The sequence below is a fragment of the Anas platyrhynchos genome, chromosome 2 (genome assembly GCF_047663525.1).
Source record: "Anas platyrhynchos isolate ZD024472 breed Pekin duck chromosome 2, IASCAAS_PekinDuck_T2T, whole genome shotgun sequence".
Taxonomy (NCBI): domain Eukaryota; kingdom Metazoa; phylum Chordata; class Aves; order Anseriformes; family Anatidae; genus Anas; species Anas platyrhynchos.
This window is the reverse complement of record NC_092588.1, coordinates 1680115-1705813: the sequence shown is the minus strand read 5'-3', so window position 1 is coordinate 1705813 and position 25699 is coordinate 1680115. Positions and strand designations below refer to the sequence as shown.

At 46.4% G+C, this 25699-nt stretch overlaps 2 protein-coding genes across 2 annotated transcripts; both read right to left on the bottom strand.

Annotated features, from left to right (window-relative positions):
* Positions 1-9858: 9858 nt before the first annotated feature.
* Positions 9859-15775, bottom strand: LOC140001800 (lymphocyte antigen 6E-like). The gene is made up of 3 exons (XM_072034259.1): positions 14923-15775; positions 10916-11035; positions 9859-10136 (listed from the first exon to the last, which is right to left on the bottom strand). Exons 1-3 carry the CDS (start codon positions 14972-14974, stop codon positions 9925-9927), a joined length of 384 nt encoding a protein of 127 aa, XP_071890360.1. The 5' UTR covers positions 14975-15775; the 3' UTR covers positions 9859-9924.
* A 3950-nt stretch (positions 15776-19725) lies between these two features.
* LOC101792370 (lymphocyte antigen 6 family member D) lies at positions 19726-24581 on the bottom strand. Its single transcript, XM_005016061.6, has 3 exons — positions 24344-24581; positions 20992-21111; positions 19726-20351 (listed from the first exon to the last, which is right to left on the bottom strand). Exons 1-3 carry the CDS (start codon positions 24393-24395, stop codon positions 20143-20145), a joined length of 381 nt encoding a protein of 126 aa, XP_005016118.1. The 5' UTR covers positions 24396-24581; the 3' UTR covers positions 19726-20142.
* Between the last annotated feature and the right edge of the window lie 1118 nt (positions 24582-25699).

The following is a 25699-nucleotide window of genomic DNA, read 5'->3' as shown; positions in this document are numbered from 1 at the left end:
AAAGCGTCGTGTCCTGTCGTCCTCTCACCCACCCCCCCGCAACCAACCCCCTTGGGTGCGGCTTTTTATGCCCTTTTTATGCACTCTGGGTGACCGAAAGCAGGGCGGGTGGAGAGGTAGTTATGCTTTGGTCCTGCAGTTCGCTGCTTTCCCTTCAAGGATTTTTCTTCCTCGCTTTCCGGTCGTCTCTGTTTCCGTTAGCAGGGGGACCCCCCCACCCCCCGCATGCGGGGCCTCACCCGTGCACAACGTGCTTCATGAGCAGCCCACCCCCCCTGCATCCACAACTCTGCATGCAGGAGGACCTACTGCATTGGCCTCAAGTTGCACCAGGGGGTGTTTACGTTGGAATTTAAGAGACATTTCTTCTCAGAAAGTGTAGTCAGACATCAGAACAGGTTACCCAGGGAGGTGGTGGAGTCCCTGGGGGTGTTTAAGGTAAGGTTGGACATAGTGTTTAGGGACGTGATTTAGTGGGTGACATTGGTAGTAGCTGATGATTGCAGCAGATGATCTTGAAGGTCTTTTTCAACCTTAATGATTACGTGACTTATGCCCCTGTACATGCACAGATCTCCTGTGTGCACGCACACCTGACACATCCACAACTGCCTCGTGTGCATATTTACCATGTGCATGGAAATCCCTGTGTGCAGGACCCCTTCATACGTGGAACCCTGCGTACACAAACTTGTAGATACGCTAGATCCCTGCATGCATGATGCCTCCTCTTCATTTACAGACCTGCTGCATGCACAGCCCTCTGCATGCAAGACCCAGGCAAGTAGGTAACCAACTTCCTGACCTGTTTACTGGAGCCCAAACGTGATTAGACATAGAGGGCTGGAAAGTTTGAAGGTGCAGAGCCCAGTAGCCGGAGTGGCGTGGGATGACCTGGGATGCTTGACAGGATGGATCTTCAAAGCATACGGTGGTCTACCAGAAAGCTTGTCAGGAGCAACCCCGGTTCAGCTGAGCAAATTCGGATTTTTTTAGAAATTTTTCAAAAATAGCAAAGCCCTTCAGAAAATGAGCTGGACAGAGAGTACTGGGGGAGGGAGCTTGTGAAGTTGGCTGCTGAGGGAGCCTGGGAATGCAAGTTTGACAAACTCTGTATACCACAGATGGGTTTAATTCTGCAGAATCAGCATTCCCTGGCAAATGTGCCTGTCGGAAGAAATTCCACCTCCCATGTTTTCAGAGTGCATTCAGAAACCTCTGCTTGGAAACCAAATCCATGCCTGCAAGCTCCCACTTCCCCCATCTCTCTTAAGACTCATTTTTAATTCTCATTGCCGGTTATTCTAGCAGGAACTGACTGAGAGTGGTGCTTTTCTGTGGTCTAATACCTTCCACTGAAATAGGCAGCTGGGACTGTTTCATTCTCTGGTTTGCAACTCAAATGCCAAAAATCTGGGAAGTTTCAACTTTGCGGTAGCCTGAGTAACTGTAATTCAGCCTGTCTGTGCACCATCATTCAGATAAACTCACAAGATGTCTGTGTCACAGAGTGCCCAACAACCGAGTTCAACTTTTGTCTGTAAGAGTCAGTCTGGCTTTTTGTGGCGTACATGTGAGTAACTTCATGGCATGTCAGCTTTGGGGTGCAGCATCAAAGGTTTAATTTCTGGGTGTCAGGAAGGCATAGCATGCTTTTTTCTGCTCTCCTGTTCCTTTGGTGTCTTGTAGGCTCCCCCCATCCCAAGCAGACATGGGCAAAGGCCTACAACTTTCTAGTTTTCTTCCTCCCCAAACCCCAAATCTAATATTAGCAGTTCCACTGCTTCATGGATAGGATCCTGTCTACTTCTGGGAAGGAAGAGAGAGGACCTCAGAGTGACAGGACACAACTCATCACCGGATCTGTAGTCATCCTGGTAATACTGAAATGTCTGGGCAGGAGCAGCAATAATTACAGGATACTTACAAGTGGAGCAGGTGGGCTGAGTGCCTAGGGACCAGTTTTGCTGTGGTAGATGGCATGGGAGATGTAACCAGGGAAGGAAGCCCTTTCAAAAGCTCACTGGTCTAAGCTCACTGGTCTAAGCTCACGCCTCCCACCTCCTTACCAAGGCTCTACTGGGGGAGCAGTCTGCAAAACTCAACACAGCACCTGTCTGATGGCAGGCCTGTTCTAGAGCAAAATACAGCAATGAAAGATCCAGCCTTGCAGGCTTGGGGTTTGTTGGACGGCTTTGCTGAATGGCTGTGTTCCAACTGTGAAAGCAAGGTAGAAAAATAATCCTTCAGAAGAAGAGGCAGGCGATAAGAAAGGCAGCAGGAATGTGACCTGTGCAAGGGAAAGGTGGGTGCAGGTAAAAAGATTTGTTCAAGGTAAAAGGAAACGGAGAGGCGGCTGGAACTGAAAACAAAGTGATGCTAGGGTAAACATTACATGGCTTGCTTGTGTGCTGGGGACAAATGGCTACTTCTAAAATAAGGAAATTAAGATAATGGCAGCTCCCTTCACGGGTTAAGAGAGCGGGTTAGCAGGGATCAGTGCAGCAATTAAAACAGGAATTACTAGGTCTGCAAGGCTTCACTGCTGAACTGACGTTTCGGGAGTTTGAGTTTGAAATGTGGGTCTGCTAAAAGCTTGCTAAGCATCTGTAGAGATAAGTGACATGCAGAGAGCTTCCTTCACCACCAATTTTCTGTTTCAGGGCTTGTGGGGAACTACCTGAACCTGGCCAGGGCTATGCACAAGAGGCTCTGTGAGGCACCTACACCCCAATGGAGTTTGCAAATGAGGTGTTTCCCCTGCTTAGTGGAGCAGAAGGGGCTTCACAGAGCAAATCTGCTAAAGCCACTTTGCATAGATTCCACAGGAAGGGCACAACCTCCTTTCTTTTCACTAGTTACATCATTCTCTGCAGGTTAGGAGAAGAGCTCAGACTTCTGGGCTGCCAGAGAGGATAGGGGCTGCTCTGTGGAAGAGTCCCGTCCCACCTGCCAAAGGTGTTAAACGCTGACATTGATTTACTAGAGCAGAGGGCCAGGAGGACACAATTTGTTCTCTAGCCTGGCATTTAGGTCCCTTGCCTGGGAGAGCAGGAGACCAGGATCTTCATCCCTGCTGCAAGGTGTGTTTCCCCCAGACAGACAAACCTCTTTGCCCGGAGCTGTCTGCTGCAAGGTAGCATGGCATAAAACCTCCCTCTGCTCTAGCTGCTGCCACAGCAAATGGTGCTGGAGCCGTGACACACCATCCCTGGAGCTTCCAAACCACACCATCCAGCTCCACCTGATTGGGTTGATTTCATATCTCAGCCCCATCATCCCACCCCTGGATGTTTCTCCTCCTGAAACCCCTGTTGGCTGCTCCAGAACAGAGCTGCCCAGCAGAACTTCAGACACATTCATCCAAGGGAGCTCCAGACACAAGATTTTTTGCTTGTTTCTTTCTTTGTTTTGCATTGGAGTTTCTTTGGGTCTCCTTGCTCACTGTCCTCTGTCACCTTGACACATCAATTTTTGTTGTCCTTGTCACCATGCCACTTTTTCCTGCAGCCCGTGGGGGACACACCTGAGACACCTGTCAGCTGCTGAGGTTCCTGAAAAAGTGTGTGTATAATCAGGTGGATCTTTGGGCTGCAGCATCTGCTAGAATAAGACCTTCATCTGCTCACTCCAAGAACAACCTGCAGTCACAGTCAGGCTGTCAGATTTATGAACTTTCATTTCTGGTTGATATCAATATTTCGTATTTTTCCTTCTTTCCCAGAACTCTTAAGGTGAAGGTGGTCCCCTGGCTGCTGCATGCTGAATCGGTATCCGAGAAATCACTCTTACTAATTTGGGTCTGCATGACTCACCCCTTGTCTTGCTTATTTATTTAAGGCTTTTGACAGGAAAAGAACTGCGAAGCTTAACGCAGGGGTCAGGACTCAGGCAAAAAGTTAAGCTCTGGGTGCTGCTGTGATTTCTCCACTTTGCTGGGAGTCTGCTGGAGGATACGTCCCTGTCTGGTGTGACCAGGCTGCCTCCAGAGAAAAGTTGCTCGAGAATTATGCCCTCCAGCATTATAAACTGACTCCCCTGCCCAAGCCTGAGCCTTTTGTCCTTCCCTGGACTATGTAGTAGGGGTGCATTTCTCCAGCCGTGTCCTGAACAGACCTTGTACCTTTACCATCAGTATTTTAACTCCTCATCTCCTAGATGGCCACTTGACTTGAGTTGTGGCCTTGTCTCCAGTCCTATCTGCTATCAGGCCCTTGGACCTGTGTAGTAGGTATACCCATCTTCAGTCCTATCTTCATCCCCTGGGTGAAATTTGGATCCATGCTGTGTAGCCTTCTTTCCATTCCTGGCTTCTTTTGAACCATCAGTGAGGTTCTGCAGCCCCCTGCAATGGTTCCTGTGCAGGGGGGGCCTCTTCTCTGCAAGCCAAGACCTAAAAGCCTGGTTGTTTGGGGGAGGGAAGAGGTATTCCAGACCCTTCCCATCCCATCCACCAAAAATGTGCCTCTTTAAACAAGCAATCTGGCAGGCTCCAGGGAGGCCACATAGACCACACTGAATCTGTAAACAAGGTGCTGGACTAGTGGACTTTTGCAGTAGAAATCCTAAATTTGGCACAAATGAAATACAAATGGATATGATGTGTCCATGTGTGTAAGCACCTAGAAGAAATGGCAGTGCAAGGGTTAAGCGGAAAGGCGTGTGTTTTCTGCTCTAAGCATTCAGTATCTGATTTCATTCACATGAAGAGGACCAAGGAACTGACCTTACATAAAAGAATGGAGAACAGGGTGTGAGCAATAAAACATCCAGATAAAGAAAGCAAATGAACTGGGAAATTCACGATTTTTTGCCTAGAAGAGGCAAAATAAAAGGGAAAGTGAGCCAAAACAGCATCCTCCCCTCTAAAGGCCAACAAAGGCAAATCCAAAATCAGTTTGTTGTGCTCTGCCAAGAACCTCAGAGGCATGATGAGCACTTCATAGCTGTCATCTCTTGTCTAAGTGTGGCATAGAGGTAACATTGGCCGGATCTCCCAGGCACACACGTGTGTGAGAAAGCGATCAACTTAAATCTCTAAGAATAAGTGTGAGAGGGCAAAATCAACTTTCTTAGAGATTTTGTATGATTTTTTTTTTTCTCCCAGAAAATATTGCACTGAGTTTTATTGCACTGTAGATGACGGCAAGGAGTTTCTTGTTCCCGGGAGCAGAGTCTGCAGGTTATCTAATTACTGATTACATCTGGTGCTGGAGCAGGCCCTGGAGCCAGGGGCAGGTCCCAGGTGAGCTGTTGTGAGCACCAGGCACAGAGCCAGTGCCTGCTTCCTGGCCCTGCTGCACCAGGACTGATCCCCCATCCATGCATGATGAACCCCATCATGCATGGTGAGGGTGCTTTGCATGGCGTTTAGGGATTTTCTTGGATGAAATAAGAAGAAAACCCTACATCACTCACGTTATGCAGAGCTCTCTCCACTCGTTGGCTCAGCACATCAAGAGCTTGTACTGCTGCCTGAGATCCTGGGAAGCCTGGAGGTGTTCTGGGAGGTTGAACACCTTTTGGAGTGAGGTTCCTACGTGATATCAGTGGAAGAGCATCTTTGTGTCATGTTTGGTGTTAGGCACTGGTGTATAAAAGTCAAGCCTGAACAGCACAGTTATGCTGTAATGAAGGAAAGGTGGCCAGCACCCTCAGCATCTCCATGGCAATGATAGAAGGGAGATGGAGTGGGCCAGGAAAGGCAAACGAGTTCATTCTCTATCCCCAGTTCATTCTCCATCCCTATGTCCCCACTAATGAGATGTTGAGGACAATATTTTCCATCGTGCTTTGATGCACCTGGATAATGATGCTCAAGCTGCAGATGCTGGAGGCAGTTCTCCCAGCAATCGACTCCAGCTCTTCACCATCCCTTAGATGCGAAGAACTTTTCTGATCCTATCTACAAGGTCCTTTTGTGGCCATGTGAACCAATCTTAGAGCAAAACCAGGGAAAAGGCAGCAGTCCAGGTGGAAGGATCTCATCTCATCACACTCCAGTTTATGCTTCCCAGTGTGAAGTATGCGACTTTTCAATGGACTGCAGAATTCTATCAGAATTCTATCTTTTTCTTTTTCTGTCCCAGTTCCTCCCCTCCCAGTTTGACATTTGTTAAACTTGTGATCTCTTATAGCACCCATTACGACTTCTTTATTTTTGCTAAATTGCTTCAAGGGATATTTCCTCATCCTGTATTTGTGCAGATAACGGGTCTGCACTAACTGCAGAGCTTTGTGTTTTCCCTTACCAAACTGCATCCTCTTTCTCAGGCCGTCACTTACATTTACCAGAATGGCCCAGAATTCTCTGACTTGCAGATTTTAACAGTTTGTTGCCTGCAAGCTCGTTCAACATATTCTTTAATCCATCATTTGAACTCTTAATTACAATATTGCATCATACCAGAGCCATGGCAAGCTGCAGAGAACCCTGTTTGATAGATCTTTTTGCTTTGACAGCAAAGCCATTGACAGTTATTTGCTTGTGACTTTAGCTAGACTGCATTTTCTTAGCTTGCTTATAAGACAGCCATGTGATACAGTGCCAAAAGCTTTATTAATGCTGAGGTATGTGACAGATACCACTTTTACCCTAACTACAGATTTTGCCACCTTGCCGCAGGTGGGAATAACACCCATCTGTCACAAGGCTCTTGCTGTTCGTTCCCACCTCCTTGATAGCCCCTGCAGCATTACAAATGGTTTGGTGATTTATTTCAGATATTTTTTTCCCATCCATGGGGCCTGGGCTGACTGCTCTGTATTTGCCCAGTCTCCCCCATCCCCTTCGTGACAATGGGTGCGGCATTTGGAGGTATCCAGTCTTCTGCAGTCCCCAGATTTTCCTCTTGTAAAGACACAGGAACAGGTAAAACAGGCTGGGTTTGGTTGCTGTGATGCCAAAGATTAATTTTCCCACTGCCTCTATGCCTGGTCACCACTTAGCCTGGCTAATATCCCTTACTGCTGTGCATATTCATACTGGAAAAGCCACCTTTCCTTTGCTCAGGCCTGTGGCCTGCTTCCTTTTAATGTTCTGGGTTTTGATGTGTTCCCTAGCTCAGCTGTGTTGATCTTAGGAACATGAGCAGCAGCAAAACATCTCCGTGTTAGATGTGGCTGGTGTCTCCACCTGCCTCCCCTGCACTGTGCGCGTACTGCAGGCTGCAAGAGAAAACATCTCTGAATCTGGGTGTGGAACTCAAAGTTGTTGGGGTTGCAGGGCAGATCCTGTGCTAAAGGAGCACCTCGAAGCACCGTCTAGATGTCTGCTCCCAGCAAGTTGCAGCTAATCCTGCAGCTAATCCTCTTCCCTCTTTGTTTCTCTCAAAAAGTTTCTGTGATTTCCCACTCAGAGCATCAGCTTTAACACAGTTCCTTCATAAATCCTACCCATGTGCTCACTGGTTTTGACTTTGGCTCCTCATTCACAGCCGTGGGCTTTCAGTCCAGGAGCTGGATGGGTGCTGGTGAGTCTGGTAGAGCAACTGGTAAATCCTTTTAAACACAGGGAAAACCTGGAGGCACTTCACCTGCGGAGGTTTGATCAGCATAATCCTGGTATGATCAGGTGCTCTGGCACCCAGAAATTTCAGGAAAGAAGGGAGTTTCCTCTAAATTTGTAGATAGGGAGACCTCAAAACTCCTCTGACCCTTTTATTCTGCTGGAGCATCCGTTTGGGTGCTGTCAACAGGAAGCACTGAAGCCGGTGTGGCGAAGAGGAAGGGAAGGCAGTTGGGGCCTGCAAGGGGACACGTAGCGATAAATGCAGAAATCTGCTGGCAGGAGAAAGTCCCTGTAAGCAGAACCAAGCAGTTCCTTTAAAGAGTGTCTGCTTATCAGGGATCCCGGCACAGAAGTGGAAGACCACAAAGGGGAGTCCTCAGTAACAACTGGTGGGTTTTAAGAAGCCCACCTTGCCCTCCAGACCCTGCAGCACTGCTGCTGTGGCAGATACCTGGCTAAGGTTTGCTCTCCCTCCTGCCCATCCTGGTGCCCTGCACGCCGCCAGCCCCAGGGGACTTCTCTGACCTTGACTCTTCCCTTCCTACCATCTGACCTCACCCACGAGCTCTTTGATTTTTCACGTGCAGTGAAACTGGTTGAGATATAAATTGCTCCGTCTGCTTCCCTTTTCCTGCGCCAACTCGCCTGGCGGTAAAGGCAGTAACGGCTCTGGCCCCGAGCCCAACTTTCCTGGAGTTTTTTGCAAGCACCCAATATACTGCAGGGCCTACGGGAAGAAGGGACTTCCCTCTGCTTGGGGTTTTATTGATGCACGTGTTCGTGGCATCGGGATGCAGTGCGGCCACCACAGCCCATACCACAGCTGCCGGCCCCTTCCCTTTGCGGCTGGGCATCTCCTCCTTCCTCTCCATTTAAAAGTTTTTCCCTTCCCATTTCTGCCTCGTAGCTTTCCTTCCGTTTTGTGGTTGACTTCACCGAAAGAAACTTAACAGCAAATTTTTGTTTGGCCCTCTCGACATCTGTTTTTCATCCCTGGGCTGGGCTCACCAGTATGCTCAGATCTACGGGTGCCAGTAGATCTACGGGTGCCATCATGGGAAAATAGTTGCTTCGTAATCCTGACAACATAAAACATCTCAGAAACGTGTATCCTTACAAAAATGTGCAACCAAACCATGGCAGACTTTCAAGATGATGCTTTAGACAAACCAAAGGTCTCATTTAGCTACCAAGTACATCTCATAAAAAAAAAAAAAAAAAGAACAAACAAAAAAAACTAACCACAAAACAAAGGCCTTAAATTGTTTGGATGAGTTCTAGTTTCCCCTAGAACACAGCTGAGCTAGTGACACTGCCAATTCTTCTCCTTTTTATTTTTATTTTTTTTTCAGAGAAGCAGCAGGGGCTATGACCAGGAAGCTCTGGGTTGTTTATGATAGTATTTGGCTGCCTGCCCTTCTTCTTCTCTGTAGACACCCCCAGGCCTCCTCTACAGAGAGTTTCTGTCTCCCCTCAGCTGCAGCTCTTGCTAGGAGAGGAGGGAGCAGAGGGCCTGGAGTGCAAAACCGAACAAAGCCCAGCACAATCAATCATTTCTGTGCCAGGAACATGGTTTTGTAGAAACCATCGCATGATCTCTACATGACTGGGGTTTGGCAACAGCTCTGAGGTTGGTTTGGCCCTGAAAAAAAAAAAAAGAAAAAAGAGGGAAATAGATATGGAGACATCTCCTTTTCCAGATGGACCCCATCCATGCCACCCCCTTTCCCTCCTCCCTCCGTCTCCCCGCTACCAGACGTTGCGTTTCCTCTCTCAGCCACATTTGTTCCTTTCTGCCTTTTCCCCAAACCCTGCTGACGAGTCAAAGCTGGGAGATGAAGAATGCTCATTTCAAAAGTGATACACTTACAAGAGCAAAGATCCAGGGGAGCCAGAAATCGTTGCCCACTGAGGCTGGAGGAATGTCCAAAATTCTGCCAGAAATAAGTTTTACCCCTCTTTGTTTGTTTACGAGCTGCTTGACCAACATGAGATAATCAACCTACTGTGGCCAGAAGAAGATGCTGAATGTCCCCTCAGTGCTGGCCTAACTATTGGGCTATTACTCATGTTTCAGGCAGGGTGGGTTGTTATTCCATGCAGTGCTCAGAAACTCGAAGTGACAAAAATATGTCTTCAAGGACCTCTTCAGAGCAGTAACGATGTGAAGCCTGAACGTGTCAAAAGGGCTATCTTTTATGTGTTTCCTTGAGTGACTTGAATGTCTGGAGACACTTAAGATTCAAGTAAGCTTAGGAAATCAATGAGAGTTCAGCACCTACCTTATTTAGACTCTCAAAAATCGCAAGGGAAGCTCGTCTGCAAAGTACAACTCTTGAGAGCAGTAATTATCCCAGAGCTACACACTTTTATTTCAGACAACAAGGCCATCATGGGGAGCTTTTCCTAACCCATCACAGTCCACATACAAAGATGTAAGTGATACTGGCCAGGACACCCAGGGACATCACTCCGTAGCTGCTTCGCTTGCTGCTGACTCCGTTCACATTGCATAATGGTTTCTCACAGCAAGAAATCCTTTGAGAGGCTTGGTTTTGTTGCTGACTTGCTGCTGGGCACGTTGGGGAGCACATCTTAGAGATGACATACTTAGGCTTGTTGGGCTCTAATGAAGGGGGAAAAAGAAAGAAGGTCAAATGTAAGAATCGTTGTTCTCACATTTCTAAGTGTAAGGTGTTCTAAATCTGCACTGGTGAACATAAAAAAAAAAAAAAAAAAAAAAAAAAGGGCCAGGGACCAGTGCCCAAGGCAAATATGTCTTTGGTTCTGGACTAGCAGCAGTCTGACTATGTACACGCTGCTGCAACATGATGCTGGGGCTCCATGGTACATCTGTCCCAGGTGAAATTATCCTGTGTGGGTGACTTTCAGTTCAGGTTGCCCAAAGCAATGTTCAGGTAGGATCGCTGCCCACCAGGATGGTTCTCCTGCAGTGGAGAACCTTGTGGGTGTATTTTATGAGAACACATGGAGGTGTTGAAGGTGCAGAAAGAACCTCAAAGGCAAACCTGAAGGGTTGTGCATGGCAGAGGGAGTCAGCTGTGGAGCAGTTTTCTCCAAACCTTTTTGAAAACCAACCCTGGGAGTGAATATTGCCATGGCAAGAGCTAGCTGGAGAGGTCACAGCAAAGCTTGGGGGAGAAAACCATGAAGCAGTGCATGCAGCCCCGGGCTGGAGTTCACTCCCTGGTGTTGCTATACGTAGCATCAGCATTGCCCCAACTCCTGGTAATAATATCAAGTATTTAGTGATGCTGCAGTGATTGCAATAAGGAACAGGGTCAGTGTCTCCTAACAGTTGGTGACTGGGGTAATTGTTTGCCTACGTGAATTCCTGGGACTCCTGCTCTACAGCGCAAACAAAAGCATTGTTCAGAAACTTACTTGTTCCGATGTTGTCACGTATAGTCACACAATATTTCTCTTCCTTTGCACACATGGAAATGGTCAAACAGTTCTTGTTGGACTCCTGCTCTTGGCACACATAGCACATAAACGGATAAGCTGGAGGGACAACAAAAATAAATAAATAAATAAAAGAGCAAATTTCATGGCTTAGGAACTACAATACCTGCAAACCAAATATCTACATTTTCCTTGTTATAGCCTGATGAATGCTTGTGTGTGAATGACCAGTGACTTACTTTATTCCGTGACCCGTGGCAGCAATGTTAAATCCCTCTCTGTCTCATACGCCTCAGACTGCGAAGTGTTATCGATCTGTTTGCAATCTCTGGCAGCAGTAGATGTGAGTGGAATTCAAGGATTTGGGGTCTTTTATGATGGAGATTATTGCTGAGCAATAGCTTCTCTGTCCTGTAACTCTGCCACGTGCATTGCCCATTAGTTCTCAGTCACTTCTCCTGCGCAAGGTGTACACGAGGCTTGCCAAGGAGGACGTGAGGATGCCTGAGACCCAGAGCATTTTGAGGAGGTGGGCAATGCAGGAGGTGGGAAAAGCATCTTGCTTCTCTTTTATCTGGCTGGGAGAGTGAGTACAGTCACAGATCTTTTCGTGAGGTCCAACACCACCAGCTGAGCTGGCCTAACCTCAGTCCTAGGAAGTCTGGGGTGACAAGTCAGATGCTCTGCTGAACTTCTGCATGCTGCTGTAAGGTGGAGAATAAATGGGAAGTCTTAACCAAAAGTGGGATTTAACTGGAAAATGCAGATTTGGTGGTATACTTCAGACGTCTGGAATACAGATACAGAAGATGATCTGCAGCAAGGTCAGACAATGATGAGCTGTCCTGTCTGTCAGGGGTACTCATCCTTGCCCTGAGATGCAGAAGGTGGTGGGATAGACCTCTGATAAGGTTCTGGGAAGTGATGATGCAAAGGAAGAGGAGCAGAAACAGGACTGTGTAGGAGAGAGGATTAGTTTCTTTAAAAACACGGTTATTTCTGGAAGGGGAATCAACGCAGAATGCTTGCCAAGTTCCTGGTAAGTCTGGGGAGGCTGTCAGTACAGAAAGGGCAGAAAGCAACGTTCCTGTGAGTGCAGTTTGGCCTGATAAGAAGTCAGCCTCAAAAAAGTGGAAGGGCAATGAAGGTCAGAGAGAACATTAAATGAGAAGTCTGAGGGAAGGGAAGGGAAGGGAAGGGAAGGGAAGGGAAGGGAAGGGAAGGGAAGGGAAGGGAAGGGAAGGGAAGGGAAGGGAAGGGAAGGGAAGGGAAGGGAAGGGAAGGGAAGGGAAGGGAAGGGAAGGGAAGGGAAGGGAAGGGAAGGGAAGGGAAGGGAAGGGAAGGGAAGGGAAGGGAAGGGAAGGGAAGGGAAGGGAAGGGAAGGGAAGGGAAGGGAAGGGAAGGGAAGGGAAGGGAAGGGAAGGGAAGGGAAGGGAAGGGAAGGGAAGGGAAGGGAAGGGAGGGGAAGGGAGGGGAAGGGAGGGGAAGGGAAGGGAAGAATTGCGCTGATGCTGAGAAGTATATATATTTAATATATAATATTGTGTAGCTTTTTTTTTCTTCATAATTAAACTAGCTGAATCTTCATATACAGGGTAAAACATGCTAGAATAACATAAATTTTGGTTAAAAATGTAATAATATTTTAGCAAAATTGTTGACACATTCTTTCACGGTGTGCTTATGACCAAGCTCAGGAGACACAATCCAGTGAAAATGCAGCACAAAGGGGGCAAAGCCAGACATTAAAATACACTCACAGCACAGCTCACAATGGTTATTGGTCAAAGCAATTTGAACAGTGAAGCTCATAAGGTTCTCCATGAGCTCTGCTGTGGGCTCAGTACTACACAATATCATCACTAGTAACATTTAGGGAAGCAATAGAAGGATTGCCTCAAATTTTTAGATGATGCCAAGGAGAAATTAGCTGAAAAAGTACTGTAAGGAGAGTTCTAGGTGATTTTGACACATGGATGTAACAAATAAGTAAATAAATAAGGAAAGAATGGGTGCAGTTCAAAAAAAGAGAAACACATTGCACTAAAATAAAAACTGGCCACATAATACATGATGAGGAACAACAGGTTAGGGTACAATTAAGAACTGCAGTGTAAACAGTGGGAGCCAACAGTGTCACACTACAGCAATGAAAACAAATGTCACTCAAGGGAACACAGGCAGCAACGTCATGTGCAAGATATGCAAAGTGCCCTTTCCACTCTGGCAAGACCTCGTCTGAAACATCGATGTCCTAATCTGTATGCGACACTTCAAAAATATGCGAAGCACTTGGAGAGGGACCAGAGGAGAGGGAGAGGTGGTCAGAGATCTCGAAAACACAACCTTGTGGAAAAGGTTGGAAACATTTCGTTTGTTTAGTCAAAATGAGATAATGCTGAGGAAAGACACGGTGACCTTCTTCAAGCAAGCAAAAAGAAACTGCAAAGAAGGTCGTAAACTGTTCTTCACAGCCTATGTTGAAAATGCAAAAGAACTGTACAAAAAGAGAGGGGCATTAGATATTTAGATTAACTCTCTAGAGAGAAAAGCATCTGAGCAGTTCCAGGCTGTTCAGTCTTCTTTGTTGGAAATTTTCAAGGCCACATCAGACAAACGTCTACCTGATCTGGTCTAGCATTGGACCAGGAAAAAGGATCGTGACCTTTTAATATTTCTTCTGGACATATTTCTACTCTGTCAAGTTCATGGTAGCAAATGACAACAGGCCCTGTTGGTGGGCTGTGACATCAAGAGTTTTGATCAAAAGTTGGCACAGAAAAGGAATGGAGCCCCAGATACAAGAGAATAATCAAATAGTTCTGTCCAACACTGCCTTTGTCTCTGTACTAGACCAGAAAGTTGTGATCTTTTTATCTTGAATGTGAAAGACTTGAATTAGAACAACTAGCTGTCTCTGATCAAGACTGGGCTACAGAAAGCTGCTGTACAAAAAGCTGTCTTAATGTCCATTTGCAAGCTAATGCCAATAAAAAATGTCATCAGCCCACTAGAACAATAAGGTACACCATCATGAAATGCGTCCTGGGTCTCTGTTAGCCTTCCACATTGTCCTACGTAATACTGAGGATGTTGCCCTTGATAATTACTCTCCTGTCTCCATTTTGTGTGACATCACTCAGGATAGTGATTTCTTTTCAGTTACATACCCCTTTCCCCACCCCAAAACTGACCAAAACTTGTGATCTTCCAGGCATGCTGCAGTGCCATCTGTCCAAAAACACGTGGGAGTAAGAGGTTGATACATCAGAGAGCAAGAATTAATTAAATGCCTTTCTCAACCCCTGCTAGATACGTATCGTGGTTTCTGGGAAACCATCAGGTGTGGGGGAAATACTGGCAAGCTGATCTTGCAAGTGGCGTGTAGCAATACACGTGTATCAGTCCCAGAAGGAGGACACACATCTAGAATAACACAGACTTTGCTTCGGAAGGAGGATGCCTTTAGCATGACATATGCATGCAAAAGTTCTTTCACCTCTGACTCTGATTTCACCTATAAAAATTCTCAGTGCTGCGTTTCCTAGGGAGCAAGACACACGCCACACCGCGCAGCTCAAAACAATGAAAGAAGCAGCTGTGAGGAGAAGTCTGTAAAACACGTAAAACCGATATGGGTAAAAAACATGTCTTGTTATGATTTCTGTCACTTTCAAAGTGCATCATTGGGAAAGATCCCACAGACCACTGCATGTATATAACAGCATCTGGTGCAACACAGTTAGAGCTTTATCACTTGGTACCATCTGCTGGGTGGAAGAATTAACTTTATCAGGATCTTATTCCTGCAGCAAATGGAGAGCTCATTGTTAATCAAGGTATAGATGGAAGTTGGCAGCCATGTGGCTGCAGTGTTGCAATACTGCAAAGCTGATGATGGCCCCCCAAATTCCTGCCACATAGAAAAATTAACACCATCCTCTCTATAAGCCTTATTTTAATTAGTAGCAGCATTAAAGGCTCACCTTGCTCCACGCACAGGACAGCAGCCAGCAAAGTGACAAGAACAGTCTTCATCTCCACCAGACGCTCTCCGCCAGACTGGGAAGGTGTTCGGAGGGCAGGTTATATACGTTTGGAACAGCAGCAGTTTTACAGGTTCCAGATGTCTCGCGGGTGGACATGAAATCAACCCAAGGGTGTGTAATGTGCATGTGGGAGTTCTCCATGCTGGAGCCCATGGAACAGGATAGCACCTTGGGGAAAAGTCCCTTTAGCACCCCGTTTATTGCTCTTCCAGTATTATGAGTAATGGGAAATGAGGAGCTCTTCTCTCCTCTGGCTTCCTTCACTTCCTTCTATCTTTCTTCTCAAGGGAAACAGCAGCTGCACTGATGAAATAGTGGAGCCTGCAGGCACAGGGAAATAGTCCTCGCAGTGCATTTTTGTAATCCACTTAGATTGTCCATGCATGATGCACCAGGGCTCATACCGCTTTCTTTAATTATGCTGCAGAACCAGAAGGCCAGATTCTCAACTGGCCTACACTGATTTAGCTCCAATAACATCAATTTTACACTAAATGAAATTAGCTGATGGTTTTTTACACAGAAATTTTTCCTCAAATTTTCATGTTGGTCTTCATATCTTTATCATTTTTCTGTTACCTACAGATAATCCCTGTGCTCATTCCTCTCTTGGTTGTACTTCTCGAATACCTTTCAAAATCCCATAAATGTTTTATTTAATGACATTTTGCTTCTATTTTGGGGATCTTTCAGAGGGTCTGCTTTTCTCCACACCCAGCAGTTTCTGGAAATCAGACCTCTGCTTGTAATACCACAAATTGGTGTATTGGAATTGCCAGTCTACTCTGAAAAAGCCATCTCTCACACTATCTTTTTCAATCTCTCCTCTTAAATCAGTCCATTTCCCTCTATTCCTCTGTGTTGCCCTCTTCTGAATTTCTCAAGATCTGTTTCTGACATTCTGGGAAATAAACCGTAATAGGAGCTGCATCTTGTAAGAGCTCATGCTGCCATCTCAATGTTCCTCGAAGGTGAGATTAGTCCTGCACAGCAGGTAGCAGAACACACAAAAGAAAATGTTGCCAAAACTGCTTTTTTCTGGTAATTATGGAATAACCTGAAGGTGGTTCTCTAGGAGCAGCCATTAGTAGGGTATTTGCTTGGTCTTTGCAGCACAAGGGGTTCTTTCCTTTGTGTCTAATATGATTCACTTAAACACTGGATGATTTCCTTATCCTCATGAGTTTCTGACACTTCTCAGGCCGTCCTAGAACTGCTCCAGGAATGACATCGTCAGGAGGTGAATTCCAGTCTTGTTCAAGGCTGATGTCAAAACAGACATCCCTGCTCTTGGTTTGGGAGATTTGTGAGGTCAGCAGGGGTCATGCTGGTGATGATCAGATTGAACCTTCTGCTTTTCTGAGGTCAATTAGGTTTACTGTCCAAATGTATTAGGAACAGGTTGCTCTTCCTAATTAGTGGGTGTCTCCTCCTGCTGGTATTTTGCAATGTGGATAAAAGGAAGCAACCGTTTTTCCTTTGTTTTGGTCCTATAATTTTCCCCATGGACTCCTGCTCCCCTTTCTCCATAACTGAAAGACTGATCCACTTATTGCCATATCCCCCGTCACACTGACCTTGCCAACACCCATTTGTTTCTACATGAACCTTCATGCAACAGGATTTTGGCTCGATCCATTCATCAAGTCACCAGCTAATTAGTCAGCAAGTGAGGCTAAGCACTGCCAACAAGTGTGTACTGAATCTAAGAAGAGAAATTTGAATAGGAAACCAGCTCTTCTATGTCAAACAGTTATCTGGGAGCTGTCCTCAAGATATTAAAGTCTTGGTTATTACTTAGGCCTACTGTAATGCTGGAGCATGCTCTCTTCACAGCGTCTAGAGAGGGCTAATTGAGCCCAGAGAGGCCCAGTGACTAAGTTGCAGTGCTTCTTTCTTTCTCAAGAGGACGGATTACGAAACTTGAAGCAGTCAGAGGCAATAATTAAGCAGCCAAAGTGGGGAGGCGTCTCCTGCTGACCATCATCACGGACATCAGCCTGAAGGAAGGTCTGGAGCAGGCCAAGCAGGGACACCAAGGAAGAAGTAAGATTGAGGAATACCAAAATAACTATGGGGGCTGAGTCACCTCTGTTGAGTGATCTCATCGATACCCATTTGGGAAAATGAAAATGGACCTCAAAATGGAGCCATGAGTTGGCCACATGACAATAGAGCCACAGCTAATTGTGAAAAGGGGTTGTTTTGCTACTTTCCATGACTTTCAGAAGCATTTTAGACCCAGTGAAGACCTTTTTCTGATCTTACAAATCCATCTTCTCTCTTGCTTTGTCACTGGTGTGCTGGGTGTTGATCTGATCTGGACAAGTAAGAAAAGAGGAAGAGAAGAAAATTGATATTGTGAGGGAAAACAGAACCAAAGCATTCAAGGAGAGCAGAAGGCAGTATAGAACCTCCATATCAATGGTGATAAAGCCCTGAGTTAGGGAAAACAAGGACCAAGGTCACATCACCTCCCACAGGTGCCTAATTTAGGCAGGGCAAGGCCTCCTTGGCTGATTCAGGTCCTGGCATGGTGACTCAGAGCACCAAAAACTGAACTCTTATATAATCCAGGTAGAGAGAGCCAGCTGCCTCCCAGGAGCAATCCCAACTATCTGAGTGAGATGCCCTTCACCTCCCCAGGAGCCCTCCAGGCACCCCAAATGTCTCTGCAGGGCACCTTGGTGTTTTCATGGGAGGAGTACACAACCATGGGAGCCAACAAATAAGAAAACTGGGGTGGAGGGACCTGGAATTAGACACCTGTATCTGCCCGCCAGATGTCACCTCAGGATTTCTCAGGGAGGCTGGCAGAGCGGAGTCTCCTCTTACACAACACCTACTGCCGAGGAGGGTTCCCAGTGGAAGCTTTCATGGTTTGAGGACCTCCTGTGCCTCAGGACAATTCAGATAAGACAGATAAGGAACCTTTTATGTAAACAGAAATGTTGTTCAATCTCAGTGGGTTGTGTTGCTGGGCAGGAGGGAATGTAAAACCTGTGGGGTCAGGGAGAAACCAGGTGTGAGGGAGGCAGGCCGTGGCCCGCAGATGGAGCTGCTTCCTTCAGGACAAGAGTCCTGGCTTCTCAGTGCTGTTCATAACTCCTCCATGCGATGGCCGTAAGCAGACCATGAAACCCTGCATGTGTTCATCCCCTTTTCCCACACGTTCTTCCTTCACGTCCCAGCTTCCCTCCCATACCATAACAGAGGCTCCTGCCAAGCCGAAGTAGCACAGGACATGACCTTATTTTAAACCTGTGTGCCAAGAGCAGCTTTGTCCTCACAAGCTGAGCAGGACAAGACCTGTCCTGCAGTCACCAGTACTGCCCCAGCTCAATCTTGTACAAACTAGTACTGTCACTAAGAAATCCTAAGACTGTGGATAGCGAAGATTGGAGGTTACTTCAAATAGCTTGGTCTTCACCAACATATGGTCTGGGTGCGGGGCATTGGATGACCATCCAAGGGCACAGAACAGCTCTTGTGTGTTCGAGATGTTTAGATGTGTGTGCCACATTAATATCTCTAAATTTGGCAGGATGGGAAGAAAGGTGAAGGGGGTAGACGGGACAGAAGACTGGAGCCAGCTCAGCTGAGGGATGGCAGCACAATATAAACCATAGGGACAACCAAGAGTGTCATGGCTAAAAATAGAGTAAACTTGGCCAACAAGGAGAAAAAAGAAGGAGATGAGGCTATAGCAAGAAAATAGAGGTTGGAAGCAAAGCCCAGGGACTGCATAGCCAGACACTGGACATGGAGGGGAGGAAGGGTGGGTAAGAAGGGATTAGAGTAAATTGGGGTAAGAGGAAGCTGTGAGACCACATTTCCTTTGCAAACCTGCTACAAAGACCTGGGAGTTGTGAGCCTTGCTCCTTTTGCTCTTGGCACATCCCCACAGCTCTCCCTGTGTGGTGAGCCTATGGAGCCAGAACCAGCTGGGTGAGCTGCACCCAACTAATTACCCCGGGAGATCTTCGTCACAGTAACTCTAATGAAGAGTTTCCCCAGCTCAGGAGAAAGCATTTCAGCCTCACACGACTTACTTTGGAAGGGTTTAAGTGAGCAGACATCTCAGTCACAGCTAGGATTATCTACAAGGAAGGTCAGCACAAAGGAATGTGTTCCTTCAAATTTTAACCCGGGTAGAAAACTTGACTATCAGACGTAAGAGATTTGTTTTCAGAGTTAATATTTTGTTACAGATGAAGCTGAAATTTCAGCATTCCAGCAGACACATGGTAGAAACTGCCTGTCTTTTCTGAGGAGTTTCCTTTAAACACCATGCAGGATACTTTTCTTCCCTTTCAAGATAATCCGTAATGCTTATAAAGCAACTTTCACTGGAAGATCTTAAATCACTTTAAAGAAAATTTAATGCTCAAGATCCCTTCGTGTTGGTCCCTCCTTGTCCCCTCTGTTTGCCTGCTGGAGAGCTCAGCAGCCATTTTCTCTCCGCCAGCTGACCCAGAAGAGAAATTGAATGCAAGTCAAATAGAATGCAGTTTACTCTGAAATGGAGTCACAAAATGACACTTCTGCCAATAGAGAAGAAAAAATAAAAAAAAAGAAAGCCTTAGGAGAGGCTTCCTGAAGTGAATGCAAAGCAATTGCAATATATTTCAGCATTATTTCAATTCAGTTTGCAGACTAACGCCTCCACTTTTGTTGCTGTTAACACGGACGCATCCAGCCGCTATGTCCAATGTACCATTCCACACACTCACACAATAGTCTAAAATAACACTTTATTGTGCCCAGCTTCTGCTTAACAACTATAATATCAAAGGCTTCCTCAGCAAAATGATGCAGGGCAGAAAATGATATAAAGGGAAAAATGGCACAGGGGAATGGGAAGGCCAAAATGAAGGGGAAAAAATGTATGGAGTTATTAAGTTTTGTAGTAGAAGAGATGGTGCCTATATGGTACTCTCATCCCTTTCTCTTCCAAACACCATTTTGAGGTAGGGCCATACTCTTGTGCTTGCTCATCAGAGCACAGAAAGAGCAAAAATATTTGCCGATGGGATGTGACACACCACGTAGGAGAAACAGGGCAGGGCAGCATTGACCCCAAAAGAAACTTCTGTACAGACGAGATCTGAAACCCTGGCAATGCAAAGCCAGGCAGCTCCTTTCCCCCCAGCCCCTTTAAAACCCCAGCCGGAGGATGCAGGCGAGGCTGGCCAAGACGCCCACAGCTATCATGGTGTAACTGGTTTTCACGCTGCTGGCCCCACTGAAGTTGCACAGGGAAGTCTCGCAGCAGCTGGTGGCAACACCAGCAATGCCAATATTCACGTCAATGGATGGGCAAAATGCAGAGCATTTCTTGGTGATGTGCTGCTTGCGGTCATTGCCTGAAGTAGGAGAGAGACAACAAGAAGAAAAGTCAGATTTGTTTATTTATTTTTTTTTAAATAAAAGACTATCTGCACAATATCCACTAGGGAGTATATTGTTCTATACTTAATGCTGTTGGTTTTCCATTGGGCTTTGGCCCATCGCATTGTGATTTGTTTATATGTGACCTATGGAGACCATCCCTAGACCTTAAGACTCCTAGGTCATTTTCAGGGCCAGCTGAATGCAACCTGAAGCAGGGATTTGGAGATCTAATGCATTTGTACAGAGCAAGATTGCAAGACTTCATCGTCACCATGCCTTGGCTTTGCTCCTTCCACAGCACCCAGTCCTTTCCAGTTCCACCACCTTTTAAATATATATGTGAGCCTGCAGGTTAGACAAGGGGTTTGTGCAGAGAAATCTTTTCTTTTCCATTGTTTCCCTCTCCTAGGTGTGCTTAATAATACGCGTGGTATTGTTGAGATATATTGCGACAGAGATGTGCTACATTGAATTCCCACTTGCCACAAGATTTCCTCTGCGTGCCATGATGCCTAATTTTTCTGCCACACCTTCTGGTGGGAGGACACCCTGCAGTCAGCCTAACGCGATCCCCATTTGTCATCAAACCCCTAGGACAAGCTGCACACTTACCGAGTCCTGTGGTGGAATATGTTGTCAGGCAGTACTTCTCGTGGTCAGAGCACGTGGCTATATTCATGCACTGTATGTTGGACGATGCATCTTTGCATGTGAAACATGACAGGGAGAAAGCTGCAAGAGAAGCACACAGCACCCATGGCTCAGCTCTAGGGACATGCCCAGGAGCACGAAAACAGTGGTGCTGGCCCAGACTGAGGGTCTGGCAAACCCAGCAGACACAGACCAGGAAAGCATAAAAACAGGGTAAAAATGTATGAAACTTCCCCCCAGGAACTCTCCTGGATCCAAATTACTTGAAGCTCAGATTCCTGACACTGATGTGGTTTGCTTTTTTAGCAACCCTCCAGGGATCTCCCTTCTGGATACCTACGTGAGTCTCTCTTAAAATTTTGGCATCCCCGAGGGTGCTTTTGGAAATAGCTCCCCAGTCTAACACTACTTGTAGCCTGAAGTCCTTCTGAGCCCTTTCTAACCTGGCTTCTTCCAGCCCCATTGGGTGGCCAACAGTTCTTGCACGGAAAGAGACCCGCTGAGTCCTGTCCACTCCCTTTCACAACCTCTTTGAGGTATCTGGAGAGCCCTGACCTACACAACCTTTCTCAGAACAGGCAGACCGACAGTCAATTCTTGAACTCTTTTGAATACCAAAAGGAAAAGAGATCTGAGAATAACCCCTGTGGCCATGCAGAGTGGGAACTTTTTGCTGCATGCCTCCTCAGCATATCTCGATGAGGAACGAGCAGTGCTGCTCTGCACCTCGCTGTTTGGTGGGAAGGTGAATGATTGCATTTGACTGGTTCAGTTTTGGAGCTCTCCTGTGTGCTAGGAGGCAATCCTGGACCTGTAGACAACAGGGCTCAGCAAACCAGCCCCTGAGCTGCAGCACAGCCATTAGTGGGTGAAGACTGTAGCACCACGAAATTTGTACATCTGTAAGACTGCATCTGCAAAGTGCTGTGCTAATCTGCCTGAATGAAAACAGTTTGCACACAAGGAGGCTCAAGCAGCCTCATTCATAGCAAAGAGATCCTCGGGGAAGGTTTCTTTGCATGATAAGAGGAATTTCCTGCTCATCTGTTTATCTGCAGCAAACACTCCTGCAGTAATGTCACCCAGTGGGGATTAGTCTCATTCTTCACATTCCTGGACTATCCCTATCTGTGGCCAGTTAATATTCATCATATTCTTGTACCAGCACTGGCCCTTAGCTTTGTTTCCCTTGCTCTTCATCTCCCTCGCCCTTCTTCTTCCTTGCCCAAGCTCCTTTGCCCTTTCTGGTGCTTTTTCCAGCAATTTCCCAACCTCACTTCTGCCCGTGTTTGACCCTAGACAAGTCCATCTGACCGAAAGAGGATCCCCAGTGCGCAGGGTGCTGCCAGCCAGGACCTGACCCCATCTCAGGTCATGAATCGAAGTGACTAGGGCATTCACTGCATTTCACAGGAAGCCACAAAATAAGAAGAAGAATAAAAAAAAAAATAGTCATATAAATAGTCATCCTCTGTGTACACAGCCTCCTCTCCAACCACAGCTAGCAGCATCCCTTTTGCTCCTTCCATGGCCACCTAGCACTGACCTTCACTGTCCTCTTGTGGCTTCTAGTCCTCACAAATCATTCAGTATTGTCCTGATGCTGCAGGCAACATTTTTGAGTCTGGGACCCTCCTTTAGGCCACCTGCATGCAAACTGCTAATGCTTCATTCTCTTCTCTTGTGCAAACCCCACACAAGCACTCCACCCCACAAGGAACCACCCTTTCCTCCTAGGATAACTTTGTACTACCAACCGAGTTCCCAAACTGGGTTTTCCAGACATGTAATTCATTTTATTCATTAATTAATGCAGCTTCTTTAATCAAGCCCATTCAAAGAGAAACTTCCTGAATCTACACAGAAAATAGTGGCACTCACTGGATGCCCAAGCCCTGTTTCATCCCAGCCTCCCAAAGCTGCTAATTTAGGAGTCTAGATGCCATGGGAGGAGGGCAGGCACATGCAAGGTGATTTTGCCAACCTCCCTCTGTGCTCAGGAGGTTTGTCTCATGCTCAGCATTTACTACAGACAACTCTGGAGACATGTGGCTGCCTTTGAAGGTCCTCTGCCTGTGCCCAGGAAGACCTCTGCTCTAGAGGAAAAGGAACATTCCTCAAGGAAGATTTTCACGTGAATAATTCAAGCCACGCATATAAACAGCTTACATATGTAAAGCGTTAGCAAGTGCAAGCTCTAGCAGATGCAGGATTTGCACCGTTAAAATCGGTGAGGTTCAGGATTAATTGGAACAGCTACCAGCCTTCTGGCTACGTTGCACAGCAAAAGTGGTGCTGCCTATGTGTTAATTTTCACTGACTCCTTTAGTAAGTTTGCTGTCTCATTACGGGATCTTTGTAAAAAATGTGATTACAGTTGATAAGCTGCAGGAAAGGATCCGTTTATCACCCTCGAGTTTCTCAACCCCATTGAGCACAATGATTTAGCACACGCCAGGTTTAAAGCCTCTGAAGTCCCGGGCTAAGAACATTTACAGCTTCAAATTAACTATGAGCCTCAGTGCTCTGCTAGGTGGAGACCAGAATGGCCGTTAATTTGCAGGTAAAGCCCTACAACAGAGCCAGAGAAAGATTCAGTTTGCAGTAAGGCAAAAGCCACATGAGCCGAGGGAACCAAATATTTCCCTTGAAATAGTCAGAGGGATGTTCAGATAAAGGGAAAAAGTTATCAGAGTGAGAATGGGACTCTGCATCTCGATTCCAGGTCTGGGATTACTGTTGGCGATGTTACAGCTCAAAGCAATGAGCTGCAAAAAAGGGATGAGAGCCAGGCTGCATTTTCTTATGGCATGACCATCTCTACCATTTCAGGCAATTAAATCTTGTAATTGCTTCCAATAAACAAGCAAGTAAAAAAAAAATAAAAAAAACATGCTTTACTTTATGTTACATTCGCAGCCTTAGTGCAGATGTTACCACTTCCCTATCCACAGCTGCATAAAGCAAAATTAACTCCCCTTCTCATGGAGCTGCACCAAGTCTCAGGGCTCCCTGCATGGAGCTGCTGCAAGGGCTGAGCTGGGCTAGGTGAGGTGGGTCCCTCATCCCCCACTTCAGCCCCTTAGCATCCTTCCAACATCTCCTGGTGGGGATACATCCCCTGGCTGGAAGACCATCTGCTAAATGAAACGGGTCAGCTACTTCTTATTCTGAGAAATGCAACATCCTCTAGAGTGAAACGAGGCTCAGCGTTGCCATCCATGCTGCAAAATCCCCTCGTCTCCCTTGAGAAGTCAAAGGCATGCCCCAGCTCCGGGGTCTTGCAAGCACAAAGCAATCCCTGGCGACTCACCCCTCTCCGCGCACAGGGCTACGGCGAGCACGACGAGAAGAGAAGGCTTCATCCTCTGCAGGTCTTGCAGCCTCCAGAGCGAGCAGGACTCACGCAGGGCACTTTTTATACCTCGGCAGTGTTTGCTTTGATCCCGGGATAATAACTATGGGGTTGAAGTGTCAGATGATGAATGATTGAGAGGGATGTGTCAGTGCTTGTGTGGGGAAATACGTTGGAAATCTAAACGAGCAATGAGCGTGTATCTATTCCCTCCCCCCCCCCCTTTCCTTTCTGAATTGTTTCACAATGTGGCTTGCTCAGCTGGTACTAAGTACGCAACAGTTTCTAATTCTGGGTAAGTGGAGGAAAAGCAAAACATGAAAACAAAACGGCACCCACGTGAGAAGAGGAATGTTCGCCTCTCCGGGCTCGCTTGAGTCTCAGCACCGGCTGAGGATCCTGTCCTCGCACACTGTTTTCGTGCGTATGGAAATGGCTTGAATTTGAAATGGAAATTGGGATCGAAACGTCTTCAAAATGTCTCCCAGGATTGTCAGTGCAGCTAGATCACAAGAGCAATCTCGTTCCACTGCATTTCATAGGGGACCAGAGATAATTTTCTGTGGGCCTTTTTAATATTGCAGTTCAAAATCCTAAATGTTTCTGTTCAGAAATTGGATATTTTATATGAGGGAAAAAGTTGCCTTATTGGAAAATAAATTCCACTGGGCATTGAAAATGACCACCTAAATTAAAAAATAAGAATAACACCCACCCACCCCCATCACATCAAACAAGCTGTGAATTTTCTCACAAATTGCAAAAAAATAAATGTCAAGGAGAACACAAAACAATGAAAGCATGGAGAATGAGGGGCTGCCTGATCAAGTTTCTCAACTCATTAAGTCTTAGGGAAAAAAAAAAATTACAGCCAGCCAAAATTATTTGAAATGCCAAATAAGAATACTCCACTGGGTTTCCATACAGTGCTCTTTATTTCTCCTTTTTTATCGTGTTCTCACTGTACAAACTCAGAATGTTTCTCATTTTATTCTGATTTCCTTTGCCTTTTCCTCCCACCATTGCCTCTCTGCCATCTGATCGTGGGGACGGAGGCACGGTCCCAAAAAAAAGGACCCGTCTGGATCCCTTTCGCATGGCAGCCTGATCAACCTGTGTGCCCCAAGCTTCTGCCAGGAACTCTGCCCCTTGCTGCTCTCCATCTGTTGTACTTCCCCTTTTTTCTTAGCCTCAGAGCTGCTCAGATTTCTGTCTCCCACTAAATATTTGAGCTTTCGGTATGACCCGCCTGTAGTCATCATCTCATTGAAAAAGCATGCCTTAGCTCTTCAGGTGATGTAAGTGTTTCCAGCC